Here is a 25883-nt window from a genome sequence, read left to right on the forward strand (position 1 = left end):
CGGAGGATGATCTCATGTTCTTATCTCAACCCTCGGGCTCTTTCGTCGTATTTCCTCCCCCTTTTCCTTGTATGTGGGGATATGAAAGAGCGGTTGTGGTGGAGTTCAGATGCATAGCAGGATAAAACCACCCCAGTAGGGACATGGAAAGGGTTCAGCACCAGGACTGTGGCCATCCAGGGATGGCATCTGAGCATCCAGGACATGCTCTGCCAGCCTGGAGGCACAGGAGGGAATGAAAAGATGTTCCCCTGAAGGAGAGAAGTAGAAGGGGAAGGCTTGTTTCCCAACTCAGGCATTTCTGGCACATTCCTGAGAGGCCTGTGGGAGCTGCAGGCCACACCAGTCTCTGGGACACTGGACACCTTTCCTCCCAGAGACAGATCCCAAAGAGGCACTAGCTCCCAGGGAAACCTGGCCCTGGATTGTCCCCATCACGAGGAGGCTGAGCCACGCCCAGAGGAGCGCTAGGGTTCAGAACAGCCCTAGCATCAAGACCCAGGAATCCTGACTGCCACATTGTCCCGAGTCCAGAGGGACACTCAGGCACGGCTCTTGCATCAGCCACCAGCCATGTTCAGCTTCGCCCCAAAGCCCAGGACCTGCAGCTTTGGACAGCTGACAGCTCGTGTTCCAGCCCTTGGGAAGGGGATCCTGACACCCTCACCTTTGGGGGAGAGCTGCAGGAGCACTGGGAACATGGAAGTCAGTTCGGAGGTGATGGTCACACTCCAGCAGCCCTCCATCTCGCTTGCTGCTGGCCCTCAGCTCACGACAACGGATGGCTGCCCTGGCTCCTCAACCACAGCTCCTCTGCAAGGTGCCCCTGCTCCTCCGCCCGTCAGCGAGGGTCGCCCAGTGCAACCTTGCTGCCTGCTGCCCCCACTCCTGGCCACAGAAGGACAGCGGTGGGGAGCACCCAAGCAGTGCCCAGCAGGGACCAGGCCTTGCAGGGAAGTGCCGGCACTGCCGCTGCTCCAGTGACGATATCCTGGTGATGCAGTGCATCCATCCCCCTGTGACATCAGCGTGTGTCTTTTGGAGGCCTGGGAGGTCAGCAGCATGGAGATGGCACAGCTCAGGAGAGAGGCGAGAGATTTCCCTTTTCTGTCATGAGAAACTGTCACCTCCCTTCTGCCCAGTTCTTTTCCACAGGATCCTGACAAATCCATCAGGAACATCTCCAAATGGTGACAAAGGCCATTGAATATAGGAAGTGGAGTGCTGGAGGAGTCACCACTGTGTTCCTGCACCAATATGCCTCTTGTTTGGAGCCATTCCAGGAAGGTGGGGTTTTCACCTTCTCCTTGGCCTGGGCTTTTTTCAAAAGATGGGAGCGAAGGCACCTGGGATGCAGCAGCCCCTCACTGTGCCTGAACTCCTCTTCTGCATGAATCTGGGCTCTCTCTTACAACCGACCAAGTCTCTCATTTCAGGAGACCTGTGGCATGCTGAAGGCAGGACTACCGTCCCTGACTGTACTGCACAGAGATACACGTGGTCCTGTGTCAGCTGGACTATGCTGCAAGCGAACCCTGCTGGATCATGTGGAGCTGATCATGGTGTCCCAGCCATTAGCTGCCATGTCTGCAACCAGAGCCCCAGAAGAGGAGAGGCGCATCTCTGCGGACATGCTCCCCTTTCCTCTTGCATGACAGAGGGGTTGCCAGTGACTGCCCAGCAGTGCCCATCCCTGGGGGCTGTGCACAGCTGGGTGAGGCTCTCGGGGGGGGTTTCTCTGCCTCTTTTTCTTCCTCAGAGTGAGCACCGTGATATTTCCCCACATTTCTCCACCCGTTCATGCTGCTCCTGCTATTGTGTTTAGGCTCTCTAGGGATGGGGGTTTCAGGTGCAGTTCCAAAAATGACCCTGAACATCCTGCCACAGATGTGTCAGAACAGCAATGAGGTGTTCCATCGCCCATCTGACTTGTGGGGCCACAGGCAATGCAGTGCAAGGGGGTGGGTAACACGCCAACTGTCCCTGCACAAGACCTAGAGTGCCTTTCTCCCGGGATCATAATGAACCAGCACCTCCTGGTCACAACCAAGAATTCTTCAATGTAGGCCCTACTGTCCCACGGACTATAAGAATGTAGTTTGCAAAGTACCAGTGATTTTCTCCCCACCCAGCACCTCTTGTACCCAGGCAGAGTCCTGTGTCAGGGCATAAAAGGCAGGCAGACCTTGCTGGTGTTAGATGAGGCCATGTGGACATGTCCATGACATAACAAACTAATTCTCAGAGAAGATGTGATTGTTCCACTTAATTGGTTTTCTGCAAGGAGAAATGAGCATGCTGTCGAGAAGTGTGTGTGCCCAGGGGAGGAAGGGAACGCTAGGGATTCCTTCAGGCTGTTTCCCAGCAGGTTCCCCTGCAGCCCCAGGGCCATGGGCAGGGAGCCTGGTGGGGGGCAGAGCAAGGGAGGCCTTGGGCTGGGCCTGTGCTGCTGAGCTGGGCCGGGCTCCTGGGCCCAAGGGGAGCTCCTGGCAAGTGGGCAGCGCTGCAGAGAGCCAGCTCTGCCCAGGAGCAGCTCCTCTGCCCAGCGCAGCAGGGCTGGGGGCACTGCCTGCAGCTGGCACAGGGAGGGGAAAGAAGGGAGAGATACTTAAGGCTGTGTGGAGTGTTAGAAAACTGAGAGTACACTGGAGAAGCAATGCTTGCAACCCTTAACATGGTAAGTCTAACTGCAATGCACTCGAGTATCCTGGAGGTGTCCTACACCTGGATTGTCCCAGAGCAGATCAGGCTGGAGACACTGTGTGTTTTTTTCTTGTAGAGAAGCACAAGCTCCAGAGCAGGGGTTTCTAAGCTGCAGGGTCAGTGTCCAGGCCCCGAGGGCTCCCTTGTCATGGTCCGGCTGCAGGCTGTGAAGCCGGGGGTGCAGGCAGGGGTGCCCAGGGCTGTGGTGCAGAGCAGGGTCCCTGCTGTGCCCCAGGGGCTGTGTGCCGGGGCAGGGCCTCTGCCGCCTGCCAGGCTCAGCACTCAGCCTGCCCGGGGAGCTGCCCAGGGCGCTGCGGGGAGAAGCTGCGGGTGGAAGGAGCCCCCACGGCAGGGCAGGGTCCTGCTGCTGGTGGGAGGCTGCTGCCTGGGGCAGTCTGCTCACAGATCCACAGCACAACCAGGATGTATCCAAGGGGACTTTGCAACAGCCGGGGTAAGGTAGGGGATTTCAGCTTCTGTCACAGCTTTCCTGAGCCTCCTGAGCTTTCAATCTTCTCTACTTGCTTCAGTGGTAATAGAAACATATGCTTTTAATTCCAAGAAGAGGCTGAGGCTCCATGATGGCTGAGAGGTTACAAGGATCTTTCCCTTCCCCTCAGCCCATAGAAAGCTCCACCACCACATGTGGAGCTTACATGCAGTGTCCCCTGTGTGACCTGGTCTCTAGGACATGCCTCCAGCGAGCTGCCCCTGGGCAGAGCCCTGCTGCCAGGAGGTGTCTGCAGGGCAGAGCTGAGCACCCGGCGGGTGGGATGGGGGCTGTGTTAGCCCTCGCTGATGTTAGCGAGGCAGTGAGCGCGGGCAGGAAGGGCGGGGACCCATCGTTGCTCTGTTGCAGCTACCTCTCCCTTCCGTGCTTGTAACCTGCTTGCGTAGAACCTGACCATGGTATCAACCAGGCAGAAAACCGTGGCCTCCGCATCTCGTGCGGCATCTCCAGCCACGGTCACCACGGTGGCTACTCAGACGGAGGGACCCGGGAAACACGCAGCCGTCCAGGTCCTGGGCTGCAGAGTGTGCCCCAGCCTTCTGTCAGTCTCCGACAGCAGTGGTGGGTATGCCTGTGGGAGGTGTGCCCAGGTTGAAGAACTGCTCAGCCAGGTAGCGGTGCTCCGGGAGGAGGTGAACAGGCTCAGGAGCATCAGGGAATCGGAGATGGAAATTGACTGGTGGAGGTGCACTCTACCCTCTCTGAGGCAGGCTCACGAGCCTGCCACAGCACAGGCGTCTCCTGTTATGCAGAAGACGGAGGTTCCCTCCTCCTGCCAGGCAGCGGGAGGAGACCTAGATCAAGGGGGGGAATGGAGGCAGGTGCCTATTCGGGGTGGTAGGCGAGCCCTCTCTCTGCCCACCTCACCTTCTCATCTACCCTTAAATAATCGATATGAAGGACTAGAACAAGACAATCCGAACGATAAAGTAGATAAAAACCTGTCCCAGCTGGAGGGGGCGCCTAAGACAAGGCGACCTACACACCGCATGGCCACATCATCCTTCAAAAAAGAAAGAAGGGCTATTGTTATGGGGGGGCTCCCTTCTGAAAGGGACAGAGGGACCGATATGCCAACCGGACCCAACCCACAGAGAAGTCTGTTGCCTCCCTGGGGCTCAGGTGAGAGACTTCGCCAAGAAAGTCCAGCGCCTGGTACGGCCCACTGACTACTACCCGCTACTGGTCTTTCAGGCTGGTAGCGATGAAGTAGCAACGAGAAGTCCGAAGGCGATCAAAAGGGACTTTAGGGATTTGGGGCGACTACTTAGAGGATCAGGGGCGCAGGTTGTGTTTGCCTCTGTCCTTCCGATAGGGGGGATCGAAGCTGAAAGGCATGCTGTTCACATAAACTCGTGGCTTCGAGACTGGTGTGACCGGCAGAACTTTGGGTTCTTTGATCACGGGAAGGTCTATGCTACACAGGGCCTGATGGCACCGGATGGGATGTGCCTCTCTCGGAGAGGGGTAAGGATCTTTGGTCAGGAGTTGGCAGGGCTGATAGATAGGGCTTTAAACTAGAGTCGAAGGGGGAAGGGGCTAAAACCAGGCACGCCGGTGAAGACCTAAGGGAAGGTACGCTAGAATCAGAGGGGCTGGGTGCCAGTGAGGTCCTTCGGGCAGATCCACAAGGTGCTGAGTGTAAGGAGACGCACCTGAAGTGCTTCTACATGAACGCACGCAGTATGAGGAATAAAATGGATGAGCTAGAAGTCCTGGCCCAGTCCTGCAACTACGATATCATCGGCATAAGCGAAACCTGGTGGGATGAGTCCTGTGACTGGGGTGTTGCGATAGATGGTTACAGGCTCTTCAGGAGGGACAGGCAGGGTAGGCGAGGTGGTGGGGTGGCGATGTATGTGAAGCAGGGGCTGGACTGTGTGGAACTTCAGGTCGGAGATGGAAAAGTTGAGAGCATCTGGGTAAGGATCAAGGGACGAACGAATAAAGGGGATGTCGTTGTGGGAGTCTATTACAGACCGCCTGGCCAGGACGATAGCGCCAATAAATTATTCTTTACAGAACTAAGAGAGGCCTCGAGATTAACTCCCCTTGTCCTTATGGGGGACTTCAACTTGCCAGACGTTAACTGGGAGTGCCACACGGCTGACACGAGCAAGTCCAGGAGGTTCATGAAGCACCTAGATAATAACTTCTTGGTGCAGGTGCTAACGGAGCCAACTAGGAAAGGTGCCCTCCTAGACCTGTTGCTAGAAAACAGAGAGGGTCTGGTGGGAGATGTGGTGATTGGTGGCTGCCTTGGTCAAAGCGACCATGAAGTGGTTGAGTTCAAAATTTACGGTGACAGAAAGAAAAGTGCCACCAAAACCTCATCCCTAGATATGGGGAAAGCGGACTTCAGGCTGCTCAGGGAACTAGTCAGCAAGGTCCCCTGGGAAACTGCTCTTGAAGGCCTCGATGTCCACCAGTGCTGGTCATTCTTTAAACGATGCCTCCTAGAAGCACAAGATCAAGCAATTCCTAAATATCGCAAGTCAGGCAGGCGGGGCAGGAGGCCGGCGTGGCTGACCAGGAACATTCTAATGGAGATTAGGCGGAAACAGAGAGTGTTTCGCTACTGGAAGGAGGGCCAGGTGTCATGGAAAGAATACAGGGATGCCGTTCGTGTTTGTAGGCAGAAAATTCGTGTGGCCAAAGCACACCTTGAGTTGAAGCTGGCTGTGTCTGTGAGAGAAAATAAAAAGGGCTTTTTCAGATATGTGAATGGAAAAAGGAGAACTAAAGAATACATAGGGCCGCTCCTTGATAGGGAAGGTCTCCTCACAGACAATGACATAGGCAAAGCAGAGACGCTTAACGCCTTCTTCGCCTCTGTCTTCAATGCCGATGATGGGCTTCGGGACCCAGGGTGCCCTGAGCTAGAGGACTGGGACCGTGGGGATGACAAACTCCCAACCGACCCTGAACGTGTGCGGGATTTGCTACTCCACCTGGATCCCTACAAGTCCATGGGTCCGGATGGGATTCATCCCCGGGTGCTGAAAGAGCTGGCGGACGTCATCGCGGAACCTCTCTCAATTATTTTTCAACGATCCTGGGAATTTGGAGAGGTCCCGGTAGACTGGAAGCTGGCAAATGTTGTGCCGATTTACAAGAAGGGTCAGAAAGAAGACCCTAGCAATTACAGGCCTGTCAGTCTCACGTCAGTGCCTGGTAAAATCATGGAGAAGATGGTTCTCGAACTTATTGAGGCTCACCTGGGGGACAAAGCAGTCATTGGTCCCAGCCAGCATGGGTTTGTGAAGGGCAGGTCCTGCCTAACTAACCTGATTTCCTTTTATGATAAGATCACCCGTATGATGGACCAAGGGAAACCAGCTGATGTGATTTTTTTGGACTTCAGCAAGGCTTTTGACACGGTTTCCCATAGGATCCTACTGGACAAAATGTCCACCATACAGCTAAATAAAAACATCATACGATGGGTGAGCAATTGGCTAACGGGCAGGGCCCAAAGGGTTATGGTAAATGGGGCTGCGTCAGGCTGGCGGGCGGTCACCAGTGGTGTCCCTCAAGGCTCCATTTTAGGGCCGGTACTTTTCAATATTTTTATAAACGATCTGGATGTAGGAATAGAAGGTATTTTGAGCAAGTTTGCTGATGACACCAAACTTGGAGGAGTTGTTGACTCGAATGAGGGTGGAAAGGCCTTGCAGAGGGATCTGGATAGGTTAGAGAGCTGGGCGATCACCAACCGCATGAAGTTCAATAAGAGCAAGTGCCGGGTCCTGCACCTGGGACGGGGAAACCCTGGCTGCACGTACAGACTGGGCGATGTGACGCTAGAGAGCAGCCTAGAAGAGAGGGATCTGGGGGTCGTGATTGACAGCAAGTTGAATATGAGCCAGCAGTGTGCCCTGGCGGCCAGGAGGGCCAACCGTGTCCTGGGGTGCATCAAGCACGGCATCGCTAGTAGGTCAAGGGAGGTGATTGTCCCGCTCTACTCTGCGCTGGTGCGGCCTCACCTCGAGTACTGTGTGCAGTTCTGGGCACCACAGTATAAAAAGGACATGAAACTGTTGGAGAGTGTCCAGAGGAGGGCTACAAAGATGGTGAAAGGCCTGGAGGGGAAGACGTACGAGGAACGGCTGAGGTCACTGGGCCTGTTCAGCCTGGAGAAGAGGAGGCTGAGGGGAGACCTCATCACAGTCTACAACTTCCTCGTAAGGGGGTGTCGAGAGGCAGGAGACCTTTTCTCCATTAACACCAGTGACAGGACCCGCGGGAACGGGGTTAAGCTGAGGCAGGGGAAATTTAGGCTCGACATCAGGAGGGGGTTCTTCACAGAGAGGGTGGTTGCACACTGGAACAGGCTCCCCAGGGAAGTGGTCACTGCACCGAGCCTGTCTGAATTTAAGAAGAGATTGGACTGTGCACTTAGTCACATGGTCTGAACTTTTGGGTAGACCTGTGCGGTACCAAGAGTTGGACTTGATGATCCTTAAGGGTCCCTTCCAACTCAGGATATTCTATGATTCTATGATTCTATGATTCTGTGACCTGCAGGCAGGAGGCGTGGGGACAGAGACCCAGCTGCAGGCAGCAGAGCCTGCAAAGTATTCTGGCACCTCCTTGTCCACCGTCAAGCCCACAGGATTCAGGACATGACTCATAACCTCTCATCAGGAGGACCTGCTATAGAGCGCACTCTCCCGAGTTCCGTTTGGTCCCTCCCTGGCCTTGCCTCGCCTGGCAGAAGCCCTGTGATATTTCCCTCTGTTCCTGTACCTACTGTTGCTGTTCTTGTTTTGGGGCTCCCTGCAGATCTGGCTTTCAGCTGCAGCTCAGGCTCTGACCCTCTGGGTCCCACCACGCAAACCCGTCCTTAGGGGAAAGGTGCCCAAACCCCCTTCTAAACTCTGAGGCTTGGGACAATGCAGTCTATGGGGAAGGAAAACACTGAATCATTTTCCCGGATATTCCTGAGACCACAGTCATTGAGCAGCTCGATGTGGGCAACTGGACTGAGCCCTAGAGGAGTCTGGCTGAGACCAGGGTAGATGGGCAGACTGGCTATCCTCACTACGCTAAGGACATTCACAAAATCTCACCTGGAATGTACGAAAAATGCCAGGGTTTTCTACCATCAAAAAAAAACTCTTCCGAGTGTCACACATGCAGTTGGAACAAATTAAACCACAAATGCCATTTGGCAGTCTATAGTGTTGAGAGTGGTAATGCTGGGAAGTCCACGTACGTCAGAGGTAGATTTAATCAGAGATCACTCCTGATTTCTTTATGCTTAGACCTGTAGGACAGGCGTGACTCCTCCAAAGTGCACAGCAGGGTCCCCTGCTCCCAGCAGCACCTTCCTCCAGCACCACCCAAAGCTCAAGCAACAGAGCAGCAGAAAGGTCTTGGAAAGGGGAAAGTCACTGTGGGGGGTTCCAGTGAGAAGTGGAGTAGGTTTTTCTCAGAGACGTCTCTCCTAATTATCACTGTCTTTTCTTTCTTGGGTAGTCCCCTTTGTCCAGGAGGATCAGATGTCCAACAGCAGCTCCATCACCGAGTTCCTCCTGCTGGCATTTGCAGACACGCGGGAGCTGCAGCTCCTGCACTTCGCGCTCTTCCTGGGCATCTACCTGGCTGCCCTCCTGGGCAACGGCCTCATCCTCACCGCCGTAGCCTGCGACCACCGCCTCCACACCCCCATGTACTTCTTCCTCCTCAACCTCGCCCTCCTTGACCTGGGCTGCATCTCCACCACTCTCCCCAAAGCCATGGCCAATTCCCTCTGGGACACCAGGGCCATTTCCTATGCGGGATGTGTTGCACAGGTCTTTTTCTTTCCCTCTCTGATGTCAGCAGATTTGTTTCTTCTCACCGTCATGGCCTACGACCGCTACGTTGCCATCTGCAAGCCCCTGCACTACGGGAGCCTCCTGGGCAGCAGAGCTTGTGCCCAGATGGCAGCAGCTGCCTGGGGCAGTGGGGTTCTCTATGCTCTGCTGCACACTGCCAATACATTTTCCCTGCCCCTCTGCCAAGGCAATGCTGTGGACCAGTTCTTCTGTGAAATCTCCCAGATCCTCAAGCTCTCCTGCTCAGACTCCTACCTCAGGGAAGTTGGGCTTCTCACATTCAGTGGTTTCCTGGTTTTGGGGTGTTTTGTATTCATCGTGCTGTCCTATGTGCAGATCTTCAGGGCTGTGCTGAGGATGCCCTCTGAGCAGGGCCGGCACAAAGCCTTCTCCACGTGCCTCCCTCACCTGGTCATGGTCTCCCTGCTGGTTAGCACTGGTGTATCTGCCTACCTGAAGCCTCCCACTATCTCCTCTCCATCCCTGGACATGATAATGGCTGTTCTATATGCAGTGATGCCCCCAGCAGTGAACCCCCTCATCTATAGCATGAGAAACCAGGAGCTCAAGAATGCCATTAGAAAAGTGATGTCATGGATGTTTATCAGGATTTGCTCAGGAAATTGATTGGACCTTTCAGCAGCTATAGACTGCTTCTTGTCTTCTTCTACACTTGAATTGTGGTTTATGTCATGACAGGCTAAGCCTGGTTGTACTTGTAGATGAATTTGGTTTTCTTTTTCATTTTCCCCTTGTGATAATGTTTTCCACAGAGAAATGCCATTCTTCATGACCTTGTACTTAAATAACAACATATCTTTTGTGACCCTGAGGCTCTGCATAAACAAGGAGCCAGCCTCTCTGTGTATTTAAACAAAATAAATGAACCTACAGCAAATTCTTTGTCTGGACCCCCCTCTCAGCAGAGCAGGACATAATGGGAATAGCAAACCCCTTTCTGGCTGCAGCAGCTCGGGGCAGGCTGCCCTGGCCCTGGGGCAGCAGGAACTGCCTGAGGACCCCCAGGGATGTCACAGAGGGTCTGCGGGCCTCTGAGGATGTGCTGCAGAGGAGTGCAGGGGACACAGCATGGTACACTGACCTCTGTACGCTTGTTCCATGGATGTTCCCATCTGTGGAGCTGAGCCCTCTGTGCCCTAGGAGCTGCTGTGCCCTTCAGAGGGGCTGGGGCTGTGGTGGCAGTGCCCAGGGCCCTGAAGCAGCCTGTGGTGGGCACTGCCCTGGGGCTGCTGCCACTGGACTGGGATGAGGGCAGGGAGGTGGGCGGAGGGCAAGGATTTGGGAGAGCCAGGCTCGGGGCCTGTGTCGAGGGAACGGCTAGCCCTGTTGGCCTCTGTCCTGGCCCAGAGCCCTGCAGACCTGGAGCAGGATTGTCTGGAGAGCCCTCCATGGGACGTGGCTGGGTCAGGGCAGGGGCCATGGGCTGGAGGAGGCTGCAAAGGCAGGAGGGCCATGGCGGGAAGGGACCCTGAGGGTCTCATTGGGATTGTAACAGGGGGATCTTGACCCAGCCCTGAATGTGCACTGCCATGTGTGGTGCCTTGGCAGCACGGCTGTGGGAGCATGTGTGGGGCAGTGGGGCTGGGGCGCTGCAGGGACAGGATGCAGACAGGGGCCACAAAGGGTCTGCCAGGGTGTGGCAGCAAGGACAGGCTCTGAAACAGAAATTTATGGTGGAGGTGGAGGTACGGTTTTAGCAAGGGCAGAGCTCACCTGGAAGTGGTGTTATTGAGAAAAGTCAAGAGCAAAGAGAAGAGCTTTTGCTGGAGCTAAGGCACAGATTTCCCACCCAGCTCGCCCAGGGCTCGTCCTGAGCAAGGCGGCCACGAGCCCTGCCTGCCCTCCTGCCTGCCCCGCGCCGTCAGGTGGCTGTAGCAGAGGGGACCCACAGCCAGCCCCTCGATGGGGCTCTGCCAGCCCCTCGCCCTCCCCTCTGCAGTGATGTCATTTCTGCCCAGGGGCTCTCTGATGCGCGGGATGATGTCACAGTGCCTGCCGGCCAGCCCTTCTGAGGGCCAGTCAGGCTGCTGCAGTGGCAGTGACCTCACTCCAGCCCCCTCCCCACAGCCTGCCTCTCCCCTTCCCCTCTCCCCTCTCTGGACCCCGGGGTGTCACGCAGTCGGTGTCACGCAGCAGCTTTGCAGTGGTGGCCTCGGTGTTGGTGTTGCCAGGGAGGACATCTGCCCCTGTGCCAAAAGGACCTACTACTGCCAAGATGCATTTGGTGTTTCAAGCTGTCACTGGCAGAGGTCTTGCAAAGTCTTTCTGCAGTTGTGCCCAGGGACCTTCACTCCATGGGTCCTGGGCTGGGGCTTTCGCTTCAGACGAACCTGCGTCGGTCGTGGCAGAAGAAAGACGCCTCTTACAGCTGTGCTCTGCATCCTCCTTCATGCTAGGGCACCACTCGGTGTCCTTCGCTCTGCTCACAGTGTTTGTCTTAGCTCAGGGATGAACCAGATTAGATCTGCTTGACTCTTCTGAGGCCCTACCCAAGGCCTCCTGCCTGCTGCACCTACAGCACAAGAACCATTACTTCTCCGTATTATGCAGATTGACCTGATGGGTCTGTTCATATTAATCCCTTTTAAATTCACTAGATGGAAGGGGACATATTCCCAGACTGGGGCAAGCTGCTGGGCTCTGCCACAGCCACTCAAAATCACCTGCTCTTGAGTCTTTCAGCCTGAGTTTATCGCACATGGACCAAAACGATTTTCTTGGGGGTCTCAATGGCCATTTCAAGTGTAGTTAACTCCGGGAATCCACTGGAACGTGTGCCAGGATGCATGGTGCCAGCCCACAGGAATCCCTCACACAACCTATGGTCTTGTCCAGGCCACAGTCTCGAGTTCCCAGACTGCAGTGGCTGCCTTCCAATGATTATGACCTATGTTAGACTCCTAGAACCATGGAACCATAGAATCATGTAGATTGGAAAAGACCTCTCAGATCATCAAGTTCAACCGTTAACCTAACACTGCCACGTCTACCACTAAACCATGTCCCTAAGCACCACATCTGTATGTCTTGTGAATACCTCCAGGGAAGACCACTCCACCACATCGCCGGGCAGCCTGTTCCGATGTATCACAACCCTTTCAGGGAAGACATTTTTCCCAATATCCAACCTAAACCTCCCCTGGTGCAATGCGAGGCCATTTCTTCTTGTCCTGTCGCTGAGCCGTAGGGGACACCACTTGTGACTGGCCGCCAGTTGGATTTAACTCTGGGAAACAGAGTCAAAACCTTTACTAAACCTTAGGCAGACAACATCCACAGCCTCTCCCTCATCCACTAAGTACATCACCTTTTCATAGGAGAACAGGTTCGTCAAGCAGGACCTGCCTTCCATAAATCCATGCTGACTGGGCCTGATCACCTGTATGTTGTCCTGTATATGCAGTAGGATGGCACACAAGATAATCTGCACCATAACCTTCCCCGGCACCAAAGTCAGACTGACAGGCTTGTAGTTCACTGGGTCCTCCTTTGGGCCTTTCTTGTAGATGGACGTCACATTTGCTAACCGACAATTGACTGGGACCTCCCCTGCTCATCTTCCAAGCACTGCAGACACCTCCTAGACTATTTCCTCTCTGCTGTACTGTCTTTCCGGCAGACATCTTGGAAGCTGAAGACCCCAACCTGACTGTATTTTCAGTAACCAAGTCAGTATCGGCCAGTGTGTGAGTGGCTCTAGGACACTGGATGCGCTCCGCGCACTCCAGTCTTTGATTCAATAACCTGCAGTGCTCTAGGTCAGAAGTCACTGAGCACAAGCCAACATGTCAAAGCTTTTTTGTGTTTGTATAAAGCATTCCCATACTTCAAACTCACCTCTAGAAGAGTCCAAAACACTCCAGGCACCCACAATTGACATAAGCAACGGCAGCATTACTGCAGGCTGTTGCAAGGAGTCCCAGAAGTGCCTTTCTGTGATGATCAGCTCTGGAGAAGGCCTTGGGTTGCTTAGCTTGGATGGAATGCCAGTGGATATTGGAAAGCAAGAGAACCAAGGCTTTGCACATCTCTGGGCCCCAGGGGCAGATGCCACTCACAGACATTGCCTGGGTGACATGTGGCAGCGATAGCTCCTGCCGAGAGGCAAAACCCCTCTCTCAACAGAAGGGATGAGGAACAAAGCCTTCATCCCATTTGGCTGATCTCACAGTGATACCCAGGCACAAAGCTGCCAGGCTGTTACCATGACTGTGGCAGTGTGCCGCTCTGTCAAGGAACTGGTAGCTTTTCAGGGGAATCCAGCCCTAGTGCTTATTCTGCAACTAAACGCTGCTTTTCTAACCCTGTCAGGCTTCTCATGCATACCACCTTTTCTTTGTGGTGTCTCCTTCCTAGGGAGGAATAACACCAAGCACCTGTACAGTCTGAGTAGAAGGGGATGATCCCCTCCCTTGGCCTGCTGGTGACACTGTTCCTAATGCACCCCAGGATACCGTCGGCCTTCTTGGCTACAAGGGCACACTGCTGACTCATGCTCAGCCTGCTGTCCACCAGGACTCCCAGGTCCTTCTTTGCAGAGCTGCTTTCCAGCCTGCCATTCCCAGCCTGTACTGGTGCTGGGGGTTATTCTGCCCTAGGAAGGAGACAGGACCCTGCACTTGCCCTTGTTGAACTTCACGGGGTTCCTCTCAGCCTATCTCTCCAGCATGTCCAGGTCCCTCTGGGGTATCAGCCACTCCTCCCAGCTCTGTGTCATCAGCAAAGTTTGTGAGGGTGCACTCTGTTACATCATTGACTTCACTGATGAGTAAGTTGAACAACAGAGAGGAACTTTGGCACGTCCCGCACCCCTGCGCACCCTGGCAGGGCAATTTCTGCTGCAGGAATCAGACAGCGCAGTGCTTAGAGAGGGCCAGCCAGTGTTTGCTTTGTCTGCTTCCAAGTGTGTTCCCCAGGAGGGACCCTGCTGCCATCCGGGAGCTGTGAGCCCAGGAGCCCCAGGGCCATGTGCAGGGAGCCTGGTGGGGGGCAGAGCAAGGGAGGCCTTGGGCTGGGCCTGTGCTGCTGAGCTGGGCCAGGCTCCTGGGCCCAAGGGGAGCTCCTGGCAAGCGGGCAGCGCTGCAGAGAGCCAGCTCTGCCCAGGAGCAGCTCCTGTGCCCAGCGCAGCAGGGCTGGGGGCACTGCCTGCAGAGACAGAGTGGGTAAAGGCAGGCAGAAGTGGCAGGATGCACAGAGCTCGCTGGGGGAGAACACTTGCCAGCCCTGACCCCGGTAAGTCTCTGGCTGGAGGGCAATGCAGCCGCAGCTCCTGGAGGAAGGAGAAGCCGCGGGTGCAGGCAGGGGTGCCCAGGGCTGTGGTGCAGAGCAGGGTCCCTGCTGTGCCCCAGGGGCTGTGTGCCGGGGCAGGGCCTCTGCCGCCTGCCAGGCTCAGCACTCAGCCTGCCCGGGGAGCTGCCCAGGGCGCTGCAGGGAGAAGCTGCGGGTGGAAGGAGCCCCCCCGGCAGGGCAGGGTCCTGCTGCTGGCGGGAGGCTGCTGCATGAGACAGCCTGCTCACAGCTCCAAAGCACCCAGTATCATTTCCCAGGCAATTTTTTTTTTTCACAAGAATGATCAAAGAAGGGATTTTCTGCCCTCTTTTTAGTTACCTACTCTACTGGACAGGGAGGGGAATTAAGGAGACATGGAAAAGGAGCTGTCCAGTGTGAGCACTTTGCTGAGACTCCTGAGCTGTTAACTTTGATGATCAGTGGGTTTGTGAGCAGCCCCAAAACTGCCTTCAGCCTCTCCTCTTCCTATCGAAAGCTACAGCATCAACTTTGCTGAACCCAGCAGGGCTTTCTGACAGGTCCTTTTCCACCTACAACGACACACATCCAGCTAGCCGGTGTCCTGTATACAGGTAGGTTTCTGAAGGGCAAAGATTACTGCATAGAGTTTGGGGTGGTGTGAGAAAAAACCCAATAATTTTCTCGGACAGGATTTTCTGTGAAGCTATTTTATTCGTGATTGCAATGGCAAGTGTCCTGCAGGCAGGAGTGCCCAGCAAAAGTATATCATAACCCCGTATTTCCTATTACCCAACACTTGTTTCCTCCCGTTTCCTCACTGGCTGAGTACAAGTTCACAAACTATTCGATGCTTATTACTATACCATATATGTACGATTTGATTTGACCAGCTGTTAATTCTCCTTTTCCTTTTTTATTTCCTTCTTCTCTCATGACCAGAGGGCGCGTGATTTTTTGTTTTTACTGATTCTGCACTGCTCATCCTGTTTTTCTTAGCTATCCTAGTTTTGGGAGAGTGGGACCTTTCCTTTACCTGTGTATCATACTCCCCACTTCCATGTCACTGTCATGCCTGCACAATCACTTTTGAATATGCAAGGTTAGTGGAATTTTCCACTGCAAAAACACATTCCACTGCAAAAACACAAGACTCTTTCTCACACTGCGGTTGTGAGCAGAAACAGGAAGAAGACGTGAGACAGGGAAAGAGCTCCTGGAAATAAAAGCTTCAGGGATATGACCGAGGAATGAGTGGAAGGTAAATCAGAAATCTTGTCGGAGGGAGAGTTCATCACAAAACTCCATATTTTTTCATTCAGTGCAGACCGCTTCCTCTGTGCAAGCCCCCTTGCCTCCTGTCCGGCTAAGAAAAGCCTCTGCCCTCACAGCCTTTAGAGCTGTGAGCTGCCCTGCAGGATGCAAATCTTTCCCATCGTCTGCCTGCATGATCTAGAAGCCTTGTGTAGTGGAGGAGATGCTACACGCAAGGACATGCTGTTGCGTTGGAGAAATGAATGTTAGGTGTCCTTGGCTAGAGGTGTGGTGCTGAAACCTTGCTCAGGTACCTTCAAAAGGGCTGGGCACTGAGGGATTGGCAGTGGCCTCCTCTGCTCTCAGCAGAATCTGGCTTCTTTTCAAGTGTAATATGAATGTTATTGCCCTTGGTGCCCAAAACCTGCAAGTGCCGGGCAGCTGGGAACAAGCCCAGCCCCAGCCAGTTCCCTTCACTCTGCACCAAGCCACAGTGAATCCCTTTGCCTCTCAGGTCTCACAGCCATTCACTCTGAGTTAAGCAGAAAATCTCAGGATTTCTGACTTCAGAGGACACTGTTGGGGCATGATGAAGGGGATGAGGGTGTGCAGAATAAAAATGGCCCTAAAGCACTTTTCTGCCAACTACATTCTGTAGCTCTGGGAATGCAGATGCAGACATGCCCTTCTGGGTAAGAAATGATTTCATTTGACAAAATCTGAAAATAAAACCTTGTCCTGCTGCCATGGTCCTGTACACTCACTGCGCTGGGTCAGGACTGATTCCCTTGAGAGCCCAGGAGCAGAGGCCCTTGCTCCTCATTGCACACTGAACCTTAAAAAATGAAGCTCATGTCATGGAGCTGAATGAAAGATTCCAGTAGAGAAAGAAAAAGCATGGCCGTATGGCTGGGGGAATGGCATAGGTTTCACTCAGAAAAGCCTGTCCTAACATATCATTGTCTTTCCCTTCCTGTGCAGATCCCCATACCTAGAGGCAGCACCAGATGTCCAACAGCAGCTCCATCACAGAGTTCCTCCTGTTGACATTCGCAGACACGCGGGAGCTGCAGCTCCTGCACTTCGCGCTCTTCCTGGCCATCTACCTGGCTGCCCTCCTGGGCAACAGCCTCATCCTCACCGCCGTAGCCTGCGACCACCGCCTCCACACCCCCATGTACTTCTTCCTCCTCAACCTCGCCCTCCTCGACCTGGGCTGCATCTCCACCACTCTCCCCAAAGCCATGGCCAATTCCCTCTGGGACACCAGGGCCATCTCCTATGCAGGATGTGTTGCACAGGTCTTTATTTTTCTCTTCTTGATATCAGCAGAGTATTTTCTTCTCACTGTCATGTCCTACGACCGCTACGTTGCCATCTGCAAGCCCCTGTACTACGGGACCCTTCTGGGCATCAGAGCTTGTGCCCAGATGGCAGCAGCTGCCTGGGGCAGTGGGGTTCTCTATGCTCTGCTGCACACTGCCAATACATTTTCCCTGCCCCTCTGCCAAGGCAATGCTGTGGACCAGTTCTTCTGTGAAATCCCCCAGATCCTCAAGCTCTCCTGCTCAGACTCCTACCTCAGGGAAATTGAGCTTCTCACATTCAGTGGTTTTCTGTTTTGGGGGTGTTTTGTTTTCATTCTTTTCTCCTATGTGCAGATCTTCAAGGCTGTGCTGAGGATGCCCTCTGAGCAGGGGTGGTACAAAGCCTTCTCCACGTGCCTCCCTCACCTGGCCGTGGTCTTTCTGTTTCTCAGCACTGGCATGTGTGCCTACCTGAAGCCCCCCTCCATTTCCTCTCCATCCCTGGACCTTGTGATGGCTTTCCTGTACTCGGTGATGCCCCCAGCAGTGAACCCCCTCATCTACAGCATGAGGAACCAGGAGCTCAAGAATGCCATTAGGAAAGTGATGTCATGGATGTTTGTAAGGATGTGTTGAGGAAACTGACTGTGCCTTTCCACAGCTATGAAGTGCTTCTTTTCTTCTTCAGACGAATTACAGTTTATGTAATGACATGGCAATCCTGTCTTAACTTCTGGAGGGATTTGTTTGGTTTTCTTTTTCCCCGTGTGATAATGTTTTCCACAAAGCAATGCTGTTCTTCATCCTGTTGTACTCAAGTACCAACATATCATAGAATCATAGAATGGCCAGGGTTGAAAAGGACCTTCAAGATCACGTAGTTTCAACCGCTCTGCTCTGGGCAGGGTTGCCAACCACTAAAGCACGCTGCCCAGAGCCGCATCCAGCCTGATGGATGTCTTGTGTGACCCTGAGGCTTTGCAGAAATGAGGAGCCAGACTCTTTGTGTATTTAAACAAAATAAATGAAGCTACAACAACTTCTTTCTCTGAGACCCACTCTCAGCTGATCAGGAAGTAATGGGAATAGCAAACCCCTTTCTGGCTGCAGCAGCTCGGGGCAGGCTGCCCTGGCCCTGGGGCAGCAGGAGCTGCCTGAGGACCCCCAGGGATGGCCCACAGGGGCTGCAGGCCTCTGAGGATGTGCTGCAGAAGAGAGCAGGGGACACGGCAGGGGACACTGACCTCTGTACGCTTGTGCCATGGTTGCCCCATCTGTGGGGCTGAGCCCTCTGTGTCTCCGGGAGCTGCTGTGCCCTTCAGAGGGGCTGGGGCTGTGGTGGCAGTGCCCAGAGCCCTGCAGCAGCCTGTGGTGGGCACTGTCATGGGGCTGCTGCCACTGGACTGGGATGAGGGCAGGGAGGTGGGCATAGGGCAAGGAGGTGGGAGAGCCATGCTCCGGGTCTGTGTTGGGGGAATGGCCAGCTGTGCTGGCCTCTGTCCTGGCCCAGAGCCCTGCAGACCTGGAGCAGGGCTGTCTGCAGAGGTCCCCATGGGATGTGGCTGGGGCAGGGCAGGGGCCATGGGCTGGAAGAGGCTGCAAAGGCAGGAGGGCCATGGCAGGAAGGGACCCTGAGGGTGCCATTGGGATTGTAACAGGGGGATCTTGACCCAGCCCTGAATGTGCACTGCCATGTGTGGTGCCTTGGCAGCACGGCTGTGGGAGCATGTGTGGGGCAGTGGGGCTGGGACGCTGCAGGGACAGGGTGCTGAGAGGGGCAAAAAGGATCTGCCAGGGTGTGGCAGCAAGGACAGGCTCCAAAACAGAAATTTATGGTGGAGGTGGAGGTATGGTTTTAGCAAGGGCAGAGCTCACCTGGAAGTGGTGTTATCGAGAAAAGTCAAGAGCAAAGAGAAGAGCTTTTGCTGGAGCTAAGGCACAGATTTCTCACCCAGCTCGCCCAGGGCTCGTCCTGAGCAAGGCGGCCACGAGCCCTGCCTGCCCTCCTGCCTGCCCCGCGCCGTCAGGTGGCTGTAGCAGAGGGGACCCACAGCCAGCCCCTCGATGGGGCTCTGCCAGCCCCTCGCCCTCCCCTCTGCAGTGACGTCATTTCTGCCCAGGGGCTCTCTGATGCGCGGGATGATGTCATAGTGCCTGCCGGCCAGCCCTTCTGAGGGCCAGTCAGGCTGCTGCAGTGGCAGTGACCTCACTCCAGCCCCCTCCCCACGGCCTGCCTCTCCCCTTCCCCTCTCCCCTCTCTGGACCCCGGGGTGTCACGCAGTCGGTGTCACGCAGCAGCTTTGCAGTGGTGGCCTCCGTAGTGGTGTTTCCAGGGAAGATATCTGCCCCTGAGCCAAAAGGACCTACTACTGCCAAGATGCATTTGGTGTTTCAAGCTGTCACTGGCAGAGGTCTTGCAAAGTCTTTCTGCAGTTGTGCCCAGGGACCTTCACTCCATAGGTCCTGGGCTGGGGCTTTCGCTACAGACGAACCTGCGTCGGTCGTGGCACAAGAAAGACGCCTCTTACAGCTGTGCTCTGCATCCTCCTTCATGCTAGGGCACCACTCGGTGTCCTTCGCTCTGCTCACAGTGTTTGTCTTAGCTCAGGGATGAACAGGATTAGATCTGCTTGAGTCTTCTGAGGCCAAATCCAAGGCCTATTGCCTGCTGCACCTACAGCACAATAATCATTACTTTCCCTTACTGTGAGGATTGACCCAATAGGTCTCTTCATATTAATCTCTTTTAATTTCCCTAGTTGGAAGGGGACATATTCCCAGACTGGGACAGGCTGCTGGGCTCTGCCACGGCCACTCAAAATCACCTGCTCTTGAGTCTTTCAGCCTGAGTTTATCACACATGATCCAACACGAGTTTCTCGGCGTCTCAATGGCTGTTTCAAGTGTAGTTAACTCCAGGAATCCACTGGAACGTGTGCCAGGATGCATGGTGCCAGCCCACAGGAATCCCTCACACAACCTATGGTCTTGTCCAGGCCATAGTCTTGAGTTCCCAGACTGCAGTGGCTGCCTTCCAATGATTGTGACTTATTTACACTCATAGAACCATGGAACAATAGAGCCATGTAGATTGGAAAAGACCTCTCAGATCATTTGGCTCAGGCCAAAGACGACAAGATAACAGACTCTGACCTCTATACAGCCCTTCCTGATAAATTCGGCAGTGGCCCTGTGTTATCTTTGTTTCCTCTTTAACTGTAACAGGAACAGTTCACCTTGGTACCATGGCACAAGCATACAAAGGTCAGCGTCCCCTGCTGTGTCCCCTGATCTCCTCTGCAGCACATCCTCAGAGGCCTTCAGCCCGTTTGTGCCATCCCTGGGGGCCCTCAGGCAGCTCCTGCCACCCCAGGGCCAGGGCAGCCTGCCCTGACCTGCTGCAGAGAGAAAACAGTTTATTATTCCTGTTTTTAATCCACTGAACGTAGGTCTCAGAGAAAGAAATTGCTCCAGCTTCATTTATTTTGATTAAATACACAGAGCCTGGAGCCTTTTTTTACTGAAACCATAGGTCACACAGACAACGGAATACTCAGCTAGTGAAGGGCTTTTCTGCATAGAGAACATTATCACAGGGACACAAGGGAAAAACAACCAAACAAACCAACAAACACAAAGCAGAAAGGCAAGACTGCCTGTCGTGACATACAGTGGGAGTCATCTGCAGAAAAAGGTAGACAGTCTGTCACCACAGATAAAAACCCAATCAACATTTTCCATATTGAATCCTTGAGATCCTGGTTCCTCATACTGTAGATGAAGGGGTTCGCTACTGGAGGCAGCATGGAGTACAGAACTGCCACCGCCAGGTTCAGGTTTGGGGAGGAGATGGAACGGGGCTTCAGGTAGGCAAATATGACAGTGCTGAAAGAGAGTGAGACCACGGCCAGGTGAGGGAGGCACGTGGAAAAGGCTTTGTGCCGGCCCTGCTCAGAGGGCATCCTCAGCACTGCCATGAAGATCTGCACGTAGGAGAGCACAATGAAAACAAAGCATCCAAAACCCAAAAAGGAAGTGAACATGAGAAGCCCAACTTCCCTGAGGTAGGAGTCTGTGCAAGAAAGCTTGAGGATCTGGGGGATTTCACAGAAGAACTGGTCAATAGCATTGCCTTGGCAGAGGGGCAGGGAAAATGTATTGGCCGTGTGCAGCAGAGCATAGAGAACCCCACTGCCCCAGGCAGCTGCTGCCATCTGGGCACAAGCTCTGCTGCCCAGGAGGCTCCCATAGTGCAGGGGCTTGCAGATGGCAACGTAGCGGTCATAAGACATGACCGTGAGAAGAAAAAACTCTGCTGATATCAGGAAGACAAATGCAAAGACCTGTGCAGCACATCCTGCATAGGAGATGGCCCTGGTGTCCCAGAGGGAATTGGCCATGGCTTTGGGGAGAGTGGTGGAGATGCAGCCCAGGTCGAGGAGGGCGAGGTTGAGGAGGAAGAAGTACATGGGGGTGTGGAGGCGGTGGTCGCAGGCTACGGCGGTGAGGATGAGGCCGTTGCCCAGGAGGGCAGCCAGGTAGATGCCCAGGAAGAGCGCGAAGTGCAGGAGCTGCAGCTCCCGCGTGTCTGCAAATGCCAGCAGGAGGAACTTGGTGATGGAGCTGCTGTTGGACATCTGATCCTCCTGGACAAAGGGACGATCCAAGGAAGAAAAGACAGTGATAATTAGCAGAGACATCTCTGAGAAAACCTTACTCCACCTCTCACTGAAACCCCCCACAGTGACTTTCCCCTTTCTGAGACCTTTCTGCTGCTCTGTTGCTTGAGCTTTGGATGGTGCTGGAGGAGAGTGCCTCTGGGAGCAGGGGACCCTGCTGTGCACTTTGGAGGCGTCACACCTGCCCTACAATTCTAGGTATAAAGAAATCAGGAGTGACCTCTGATTAAATCTACCTCCGATGTACGTGGACTTCCCAGCATTACCACTCTCAACACTCTTGACTGCCAAACAGCGTTTGTGGTTTAATTTGTTCCAACTGCATGTGTGACACTCGGAAGAGTTTTTTTGAAGGTAGAATACCGTGGCGTTTGTAATATATTCCAGGTGCAATTTTGTGAGTCCCAGGGGCAAAGTGAATGTCCTTAGTGCAGTGTTGGTAGCCAGTCTGTCCATCTACCCTGGCCTCAGCCAGACTCCTCTAGGGCTCAGTCCAGTTCCCCACATTGAGCTGCTCAATTATTGTGGATTCAGGAACACCCGGGAAAGTGATTCAGCTTTTTCCTTCCCCATAGACTGCATTGCCCCAAGTCCCAGAGTTGAGAACGGGGTTTGGGCACCTTTCCCCTAAGGACAGGTCTGCGTGGTGGGACCCAGAGGGTCAGAGCTTGAGCTGCAGCTGAAAGCCAGATCTACAGGGATCCATAAAGCAACAACAGCAACAGTATGTGTAGGAGCAGAGAAAAATAGCACAGGGCTTCTGCCAGGAGAGGCAAAGCCAGAGAGGTACTGACAGAAACTCAGGAGAGTCTGCTCTGCTGGAAGTCGTGCTGCTGAGGTTATGAGTCACGTCCTGAATCTTGTGGCACTGAGGGCGGAAAGGGAAGTACCAGAGTATTCTGTTAGCACTGTCCTGCCATTCCCTGCCCATGGCTCTGCCGCCTGCAGCTGTCCCTGCCTGCAGCTGGGTCTCTGTCCCCACGCCTCCTGCCTGCAGGTCACAGCCCCCATCCCACCCGCTGGGTGCTCAGCTCTGCCCTGCAGACACCTCCTGGCAGCAGGGCTCTGCCCAGGGGCAGCTCGCTGGGGACACGTCCTAGAGACCAGGTCACACAGACCCTGCTGACACTGCACATGTGGTGGTGGAGCTTTCTGTGGGCTGAGGGGCAGGAAAGGGACTTGCTGGGGTCCTTCTAATGCTCCTTGTGGAGGCTTAGCAGTCAAAGCCTCTACCCTGAAGTGACAGCCTTTATTTCTATTCTCACTGAGCCAAAGAAGAGAAAACTAAAAGCAGAGAGTCTGGAAAGCTAAGAGTGCAGCAGGAATTTCCTATCATTATCCCTGCTCTTGCAACGTCCCCTTGGATACATACCAGTTGCGCTGTGGAGCTGTAAGCAGGCTGCCCCAGGCAGCAGCCTCCCGCCAGCAGCAGGACCCTGCCCTGCCGGGGGGGCTCCTTCCACCCGCAGCTTCTCCCCGCAGCGCCCTGGGCAGCTCCCCGGGCAGGCTGAGTGCTGAGCCTGGCAGGCGGCAGAGGCCCTGCCCCGGCACACAGCCCCTGGGGCACAGCAGGGACCCTGCTCTGCACCACAGCCCTGGGCACCCCTGCCTGCACCCGCGCCTTCTCCTTCCTCCAGGAGCTGCGGCTGCATTGCCCTCCAGCCAGAGACTTACCGGGGTCAGGGCTGGCAAGTGTTCTCCCCCAGCGAGCTCTGTGCATCCTGCCACTTCTGCCTGCCTTTACCCACTCTGTCTCTGCAGGCAGTGCCCCCAGCCCTGCTGCGCTGGGCAGAGGAGCTGCTCCTGGGCAGAGCTGGCTCTCTGCAGCGCTGCCCGCTTGCCAGGAGCTCCCCTTGGGCCCAGGAGCCCGGCCCAGCTCAGCAGCACAGGCCCAGCCCAAGGCCTCCCTTGCTCTGCCCCCCACCAGGCTCCCTGCACATGGCCCTGAGGCTCCTGGGCTCACAGCTCCCGGATGGCAGCAGGGTCCCTCCTGGGGAACACACTTGGAAGCAGACAAAGCAAACACTGACTGGCCCTCTCTAAGCACCGTGCTGACTGATTCCTGCAGCAGGAATTGCCCTGCCAGGGTGCGCAGGGGTGCGGGACGTGCCAAAGTTCCTCTCTGTTGTTCAATTTACTCATCAGTGAAGTCAATGATGTAACAGAGTGCACCCTCACAAACTTTGCTGATGACACAGAGCTGGGAGGAGTGGCTGATACCACAGAGGGACCTGGACATTCTGGAGAGATAGGCTGAGAGGAACCCCACGAAGTTCAACACGGGCAAGTGCAGGGTCCTGTCTCCTTCCTAGGGCGGAATAACCCCCAGCACCAGTACAGGCTGGGAATGGCCTGCTGGAAAGCAGCTCTGCAAAGAAGGACCTGGGAGTCCTGGTGGACAGCAGGCTGAGCATGAGTCAGCAGTGTGCCCTTGTAGCCAAGAAGGCCGACGGTATCCTGGGGTGCATTAGGAACAGTGTCACCAGCAGGCCAAGGGAGGTGATCCTCCCCCTCTACTCAGCCTGTACAGGTGCTTGGTGTTATTCCTCCCTAGGAAGGAGACACCACAAAGAAAAGGTGGTATGCATGAGAAGCCTGACAGGGTTAGAAAAGCAGCGTTTAGTTGCAGAATAAGCACTAGGGCTGGATTCCCCTGAAAAGCTACCAGTTCCTTGACAGAGCGGCACACTGCCACAGTCATGGTAACAGCCTGGCAGCTTTGTGCCTGGGTATCACTGTGAGATCAGCCAAATGGGATGAAGGCTTTGTTCCTCATCCCTTCTGTTGAGAGAGGGGTTTTGCCTCTCGGCAGGAGCTATCGCTGCCACATGTCACCCAGGCAATGTCTGTGAGTGGCATCTGCCCTTGGGGCCCAGAGATGTGCAAAGCCTTTTTTGTCTTGCTTTCCAATATCCACTGGCATTCCATCCAAGCTAAGCAACCCAAGGCCTTCTCCAGAGCTGGTCATCACGGAAAGGCACTTCTGGGACTCCTTGCAACAGCCTGCAGTAATGCTGCCATTGCTTATGTCAATTGTGGGTGCCTGGAGTGTTTTGGACTCTTCTAGAGGTGAGTTTGAAGTATGGGAATGCTTTATACAAACACAAAAGAGCTTTGACATGTTGGCTTGTGCTCAGTGACTTCTGAGCTAGAGGACTGCAGGTTATTGAATCAAAGACTGGAGTGTGTGGAGTGCATCCAGTGTCCTAGAGCCACTCACACACTGGCCGATACTGACTTGGTCACTGAAAAGACAGTCAGGTTGGGGTCTTCAGCTTCCCAGATGTCTTCTGGAAAGACAACACAGCAGAGAGGAAATAGTCTAGGAGGTCTCTGGAGTGTGTGGAAGATGAGCAGGGGAGGTCCCAGTCAACTGTGGGTTAGCAAATGTGACGCCCAAGTTCCAGTGGATTCCTGGAGATACTTGAAAATGGCCATTGAGACCCCCAAGAAAATCATGTTGGTCCATCTGCGATAAACTCAGGCTGAAAGACTCAAGAGCAGGTGAATTTGAGTGGCTGTGGCAGAGCCCAGCAGCCTGCCCCAGTCTGGGAATATGTCCCCTTCCAACTAGGGAAATTAAAAGGGATTAATATGAACAGACCCATCAGGTCAATCTGCATAATACGGAGAAGTAATAGTTCTTGTGCTGTAGGTGCAGCAGGCAGGAGGCCTTGGATTGGGCCTCAGAAGACTCAAGCAGATCTCATGCAGTTCATCCATGAGCTAAGACAAACAGTGTGAGCAGAGCGAAGGACACCGAGTGGTGCCCTAGCATGAAGGAGGATGCAGAGCACAGCTGTAAGAGGCGTCTTTCTTGTGCCACGACCGACGCAGGTTCGTCTGTAGCGAAAGCCCCAGCCCAGGACCCATGGAGTGAAGGTCCCTGGGCACAACTGCAGAAAGACTTTGCAAGACCTCTGCCAGTGACAGCTTGAAACACCAAATGCATCTTGGCAGTAGTAGGTCCTTTTGGCACAGGGGCAGATGTCCTCCCTGGCAACACCAACACCGAGGCCACCACTGCAAAGCTGCTGCGTGACACCGACTGCGTGACACCCCGGGGTCCAGAGAGGGGAGAGGGGAAGGGGAGAGGCAGGCTGTGGGGAGGGGGCTGGAGTGAGGTCACTGCCACTGCAGCAGCCTGACTGGCCCTCAGAAGGGCTGGCCGGCAGGCACTATGATATCATCCCGCGCATCAGAGAGCCCCTGGGCAGAAATGACGTCAATGCAGAGGGGAGGGCGAGGGGCTGGCAGAGCCCCATCGAGGGGCTGGCTGTGGGTCCCCTCTGCTACAGCCACCTGACGGCGCGGGGCAGGCAGGAGGGCAGGCAGGGCT

General features: G+C 54.6%; 3 protein-coding genes across 3 annotated transcripts; 2 read left to right on the plus strand and 1 right to left on the minus strand.

The window, feature by feature from the left end:
- The first annotated feature begins 8570 nt into the window (after positions 1-8570).
- On the plus strand, positions 8571-9663 carry LOC136787170 (olfactory receptor 14C36-like). The gene has a single exon (XM_066984302.1). It carries the CDS (start codon positions 8719-8721, stop codon positions 9661-9663), a length of 945 nt encoding a protein of 314 aa, XP_066840403.1. The 5' UTR covers positions 8571-8718.
- A 6902-nt stretch (positions 9664-16565) lies between these two features.
- LOC136787171 (olfactory receptor 14C36-like) lies at positions 16566-17501 on the plus strand. Its single transcript, XM_066984303.1, has one exon. The coding sequence runs from the start codon at positions 16566-16568 to the stop codon at positions 17499-17501; it is 936 nt and encodes a 311-aa protein (XP_066840404.1).
- Positions 17502-20455: 2954 nt separating this feature from the next.
- Positions 20456-21530, minus strand: LOC136787172 (olfactory receptor 14A16-like). The gene has a single exon (XM_066984304.1). The coding sequence runs from the start codon at positions 21500-21502 to the stop codon at positions 20456-20458; it is 1047 nt and encodes a 348-aa protein (XP_066840405.1). The 5' UTR covers positions 21503-21530.
- Positions 21531-25883: the final 4353 nt, after the last annotated feature.

Source organism: Anser cygnoides, chromosome 28 (genome assembly GCF_040182565.1).
Source record: "Anser cygnoides isolate HZ-2024a breed goose chromosome 28, Taihu_goose_T2T_genome, whole genome shotgun sequence".
NCBI lineage: Eukaryota > Metazoa > Chordata > Aves > Anseriformes > Anatidae > Anser > Anser cygnoides.

Bases quoted from the DNA above. Each gene is read 5' to 3' on its own strand.
- LOC136787171 (XM_066984303.1), top strand. From the start codon at position 16,566: ATGTCCAACAGCAGCTCCATCACAGAGTTCCTCCTGTTGACATTCGCA.
- LOC136787170 (XM_066984302.1), top strand. From the start codon at position 8,719: ATGTCCAACAGCAGCTCCATCACCGAGTTCCTCCTGCTGGCATTTGCA.
- LOC136787172 (XM_066984304.1), bottom strand. From the start codon at position 21,502: ATGTCCAACAGCAGCTCCATCACCAAGTTCCTCCTGCTGGCATTTGCA.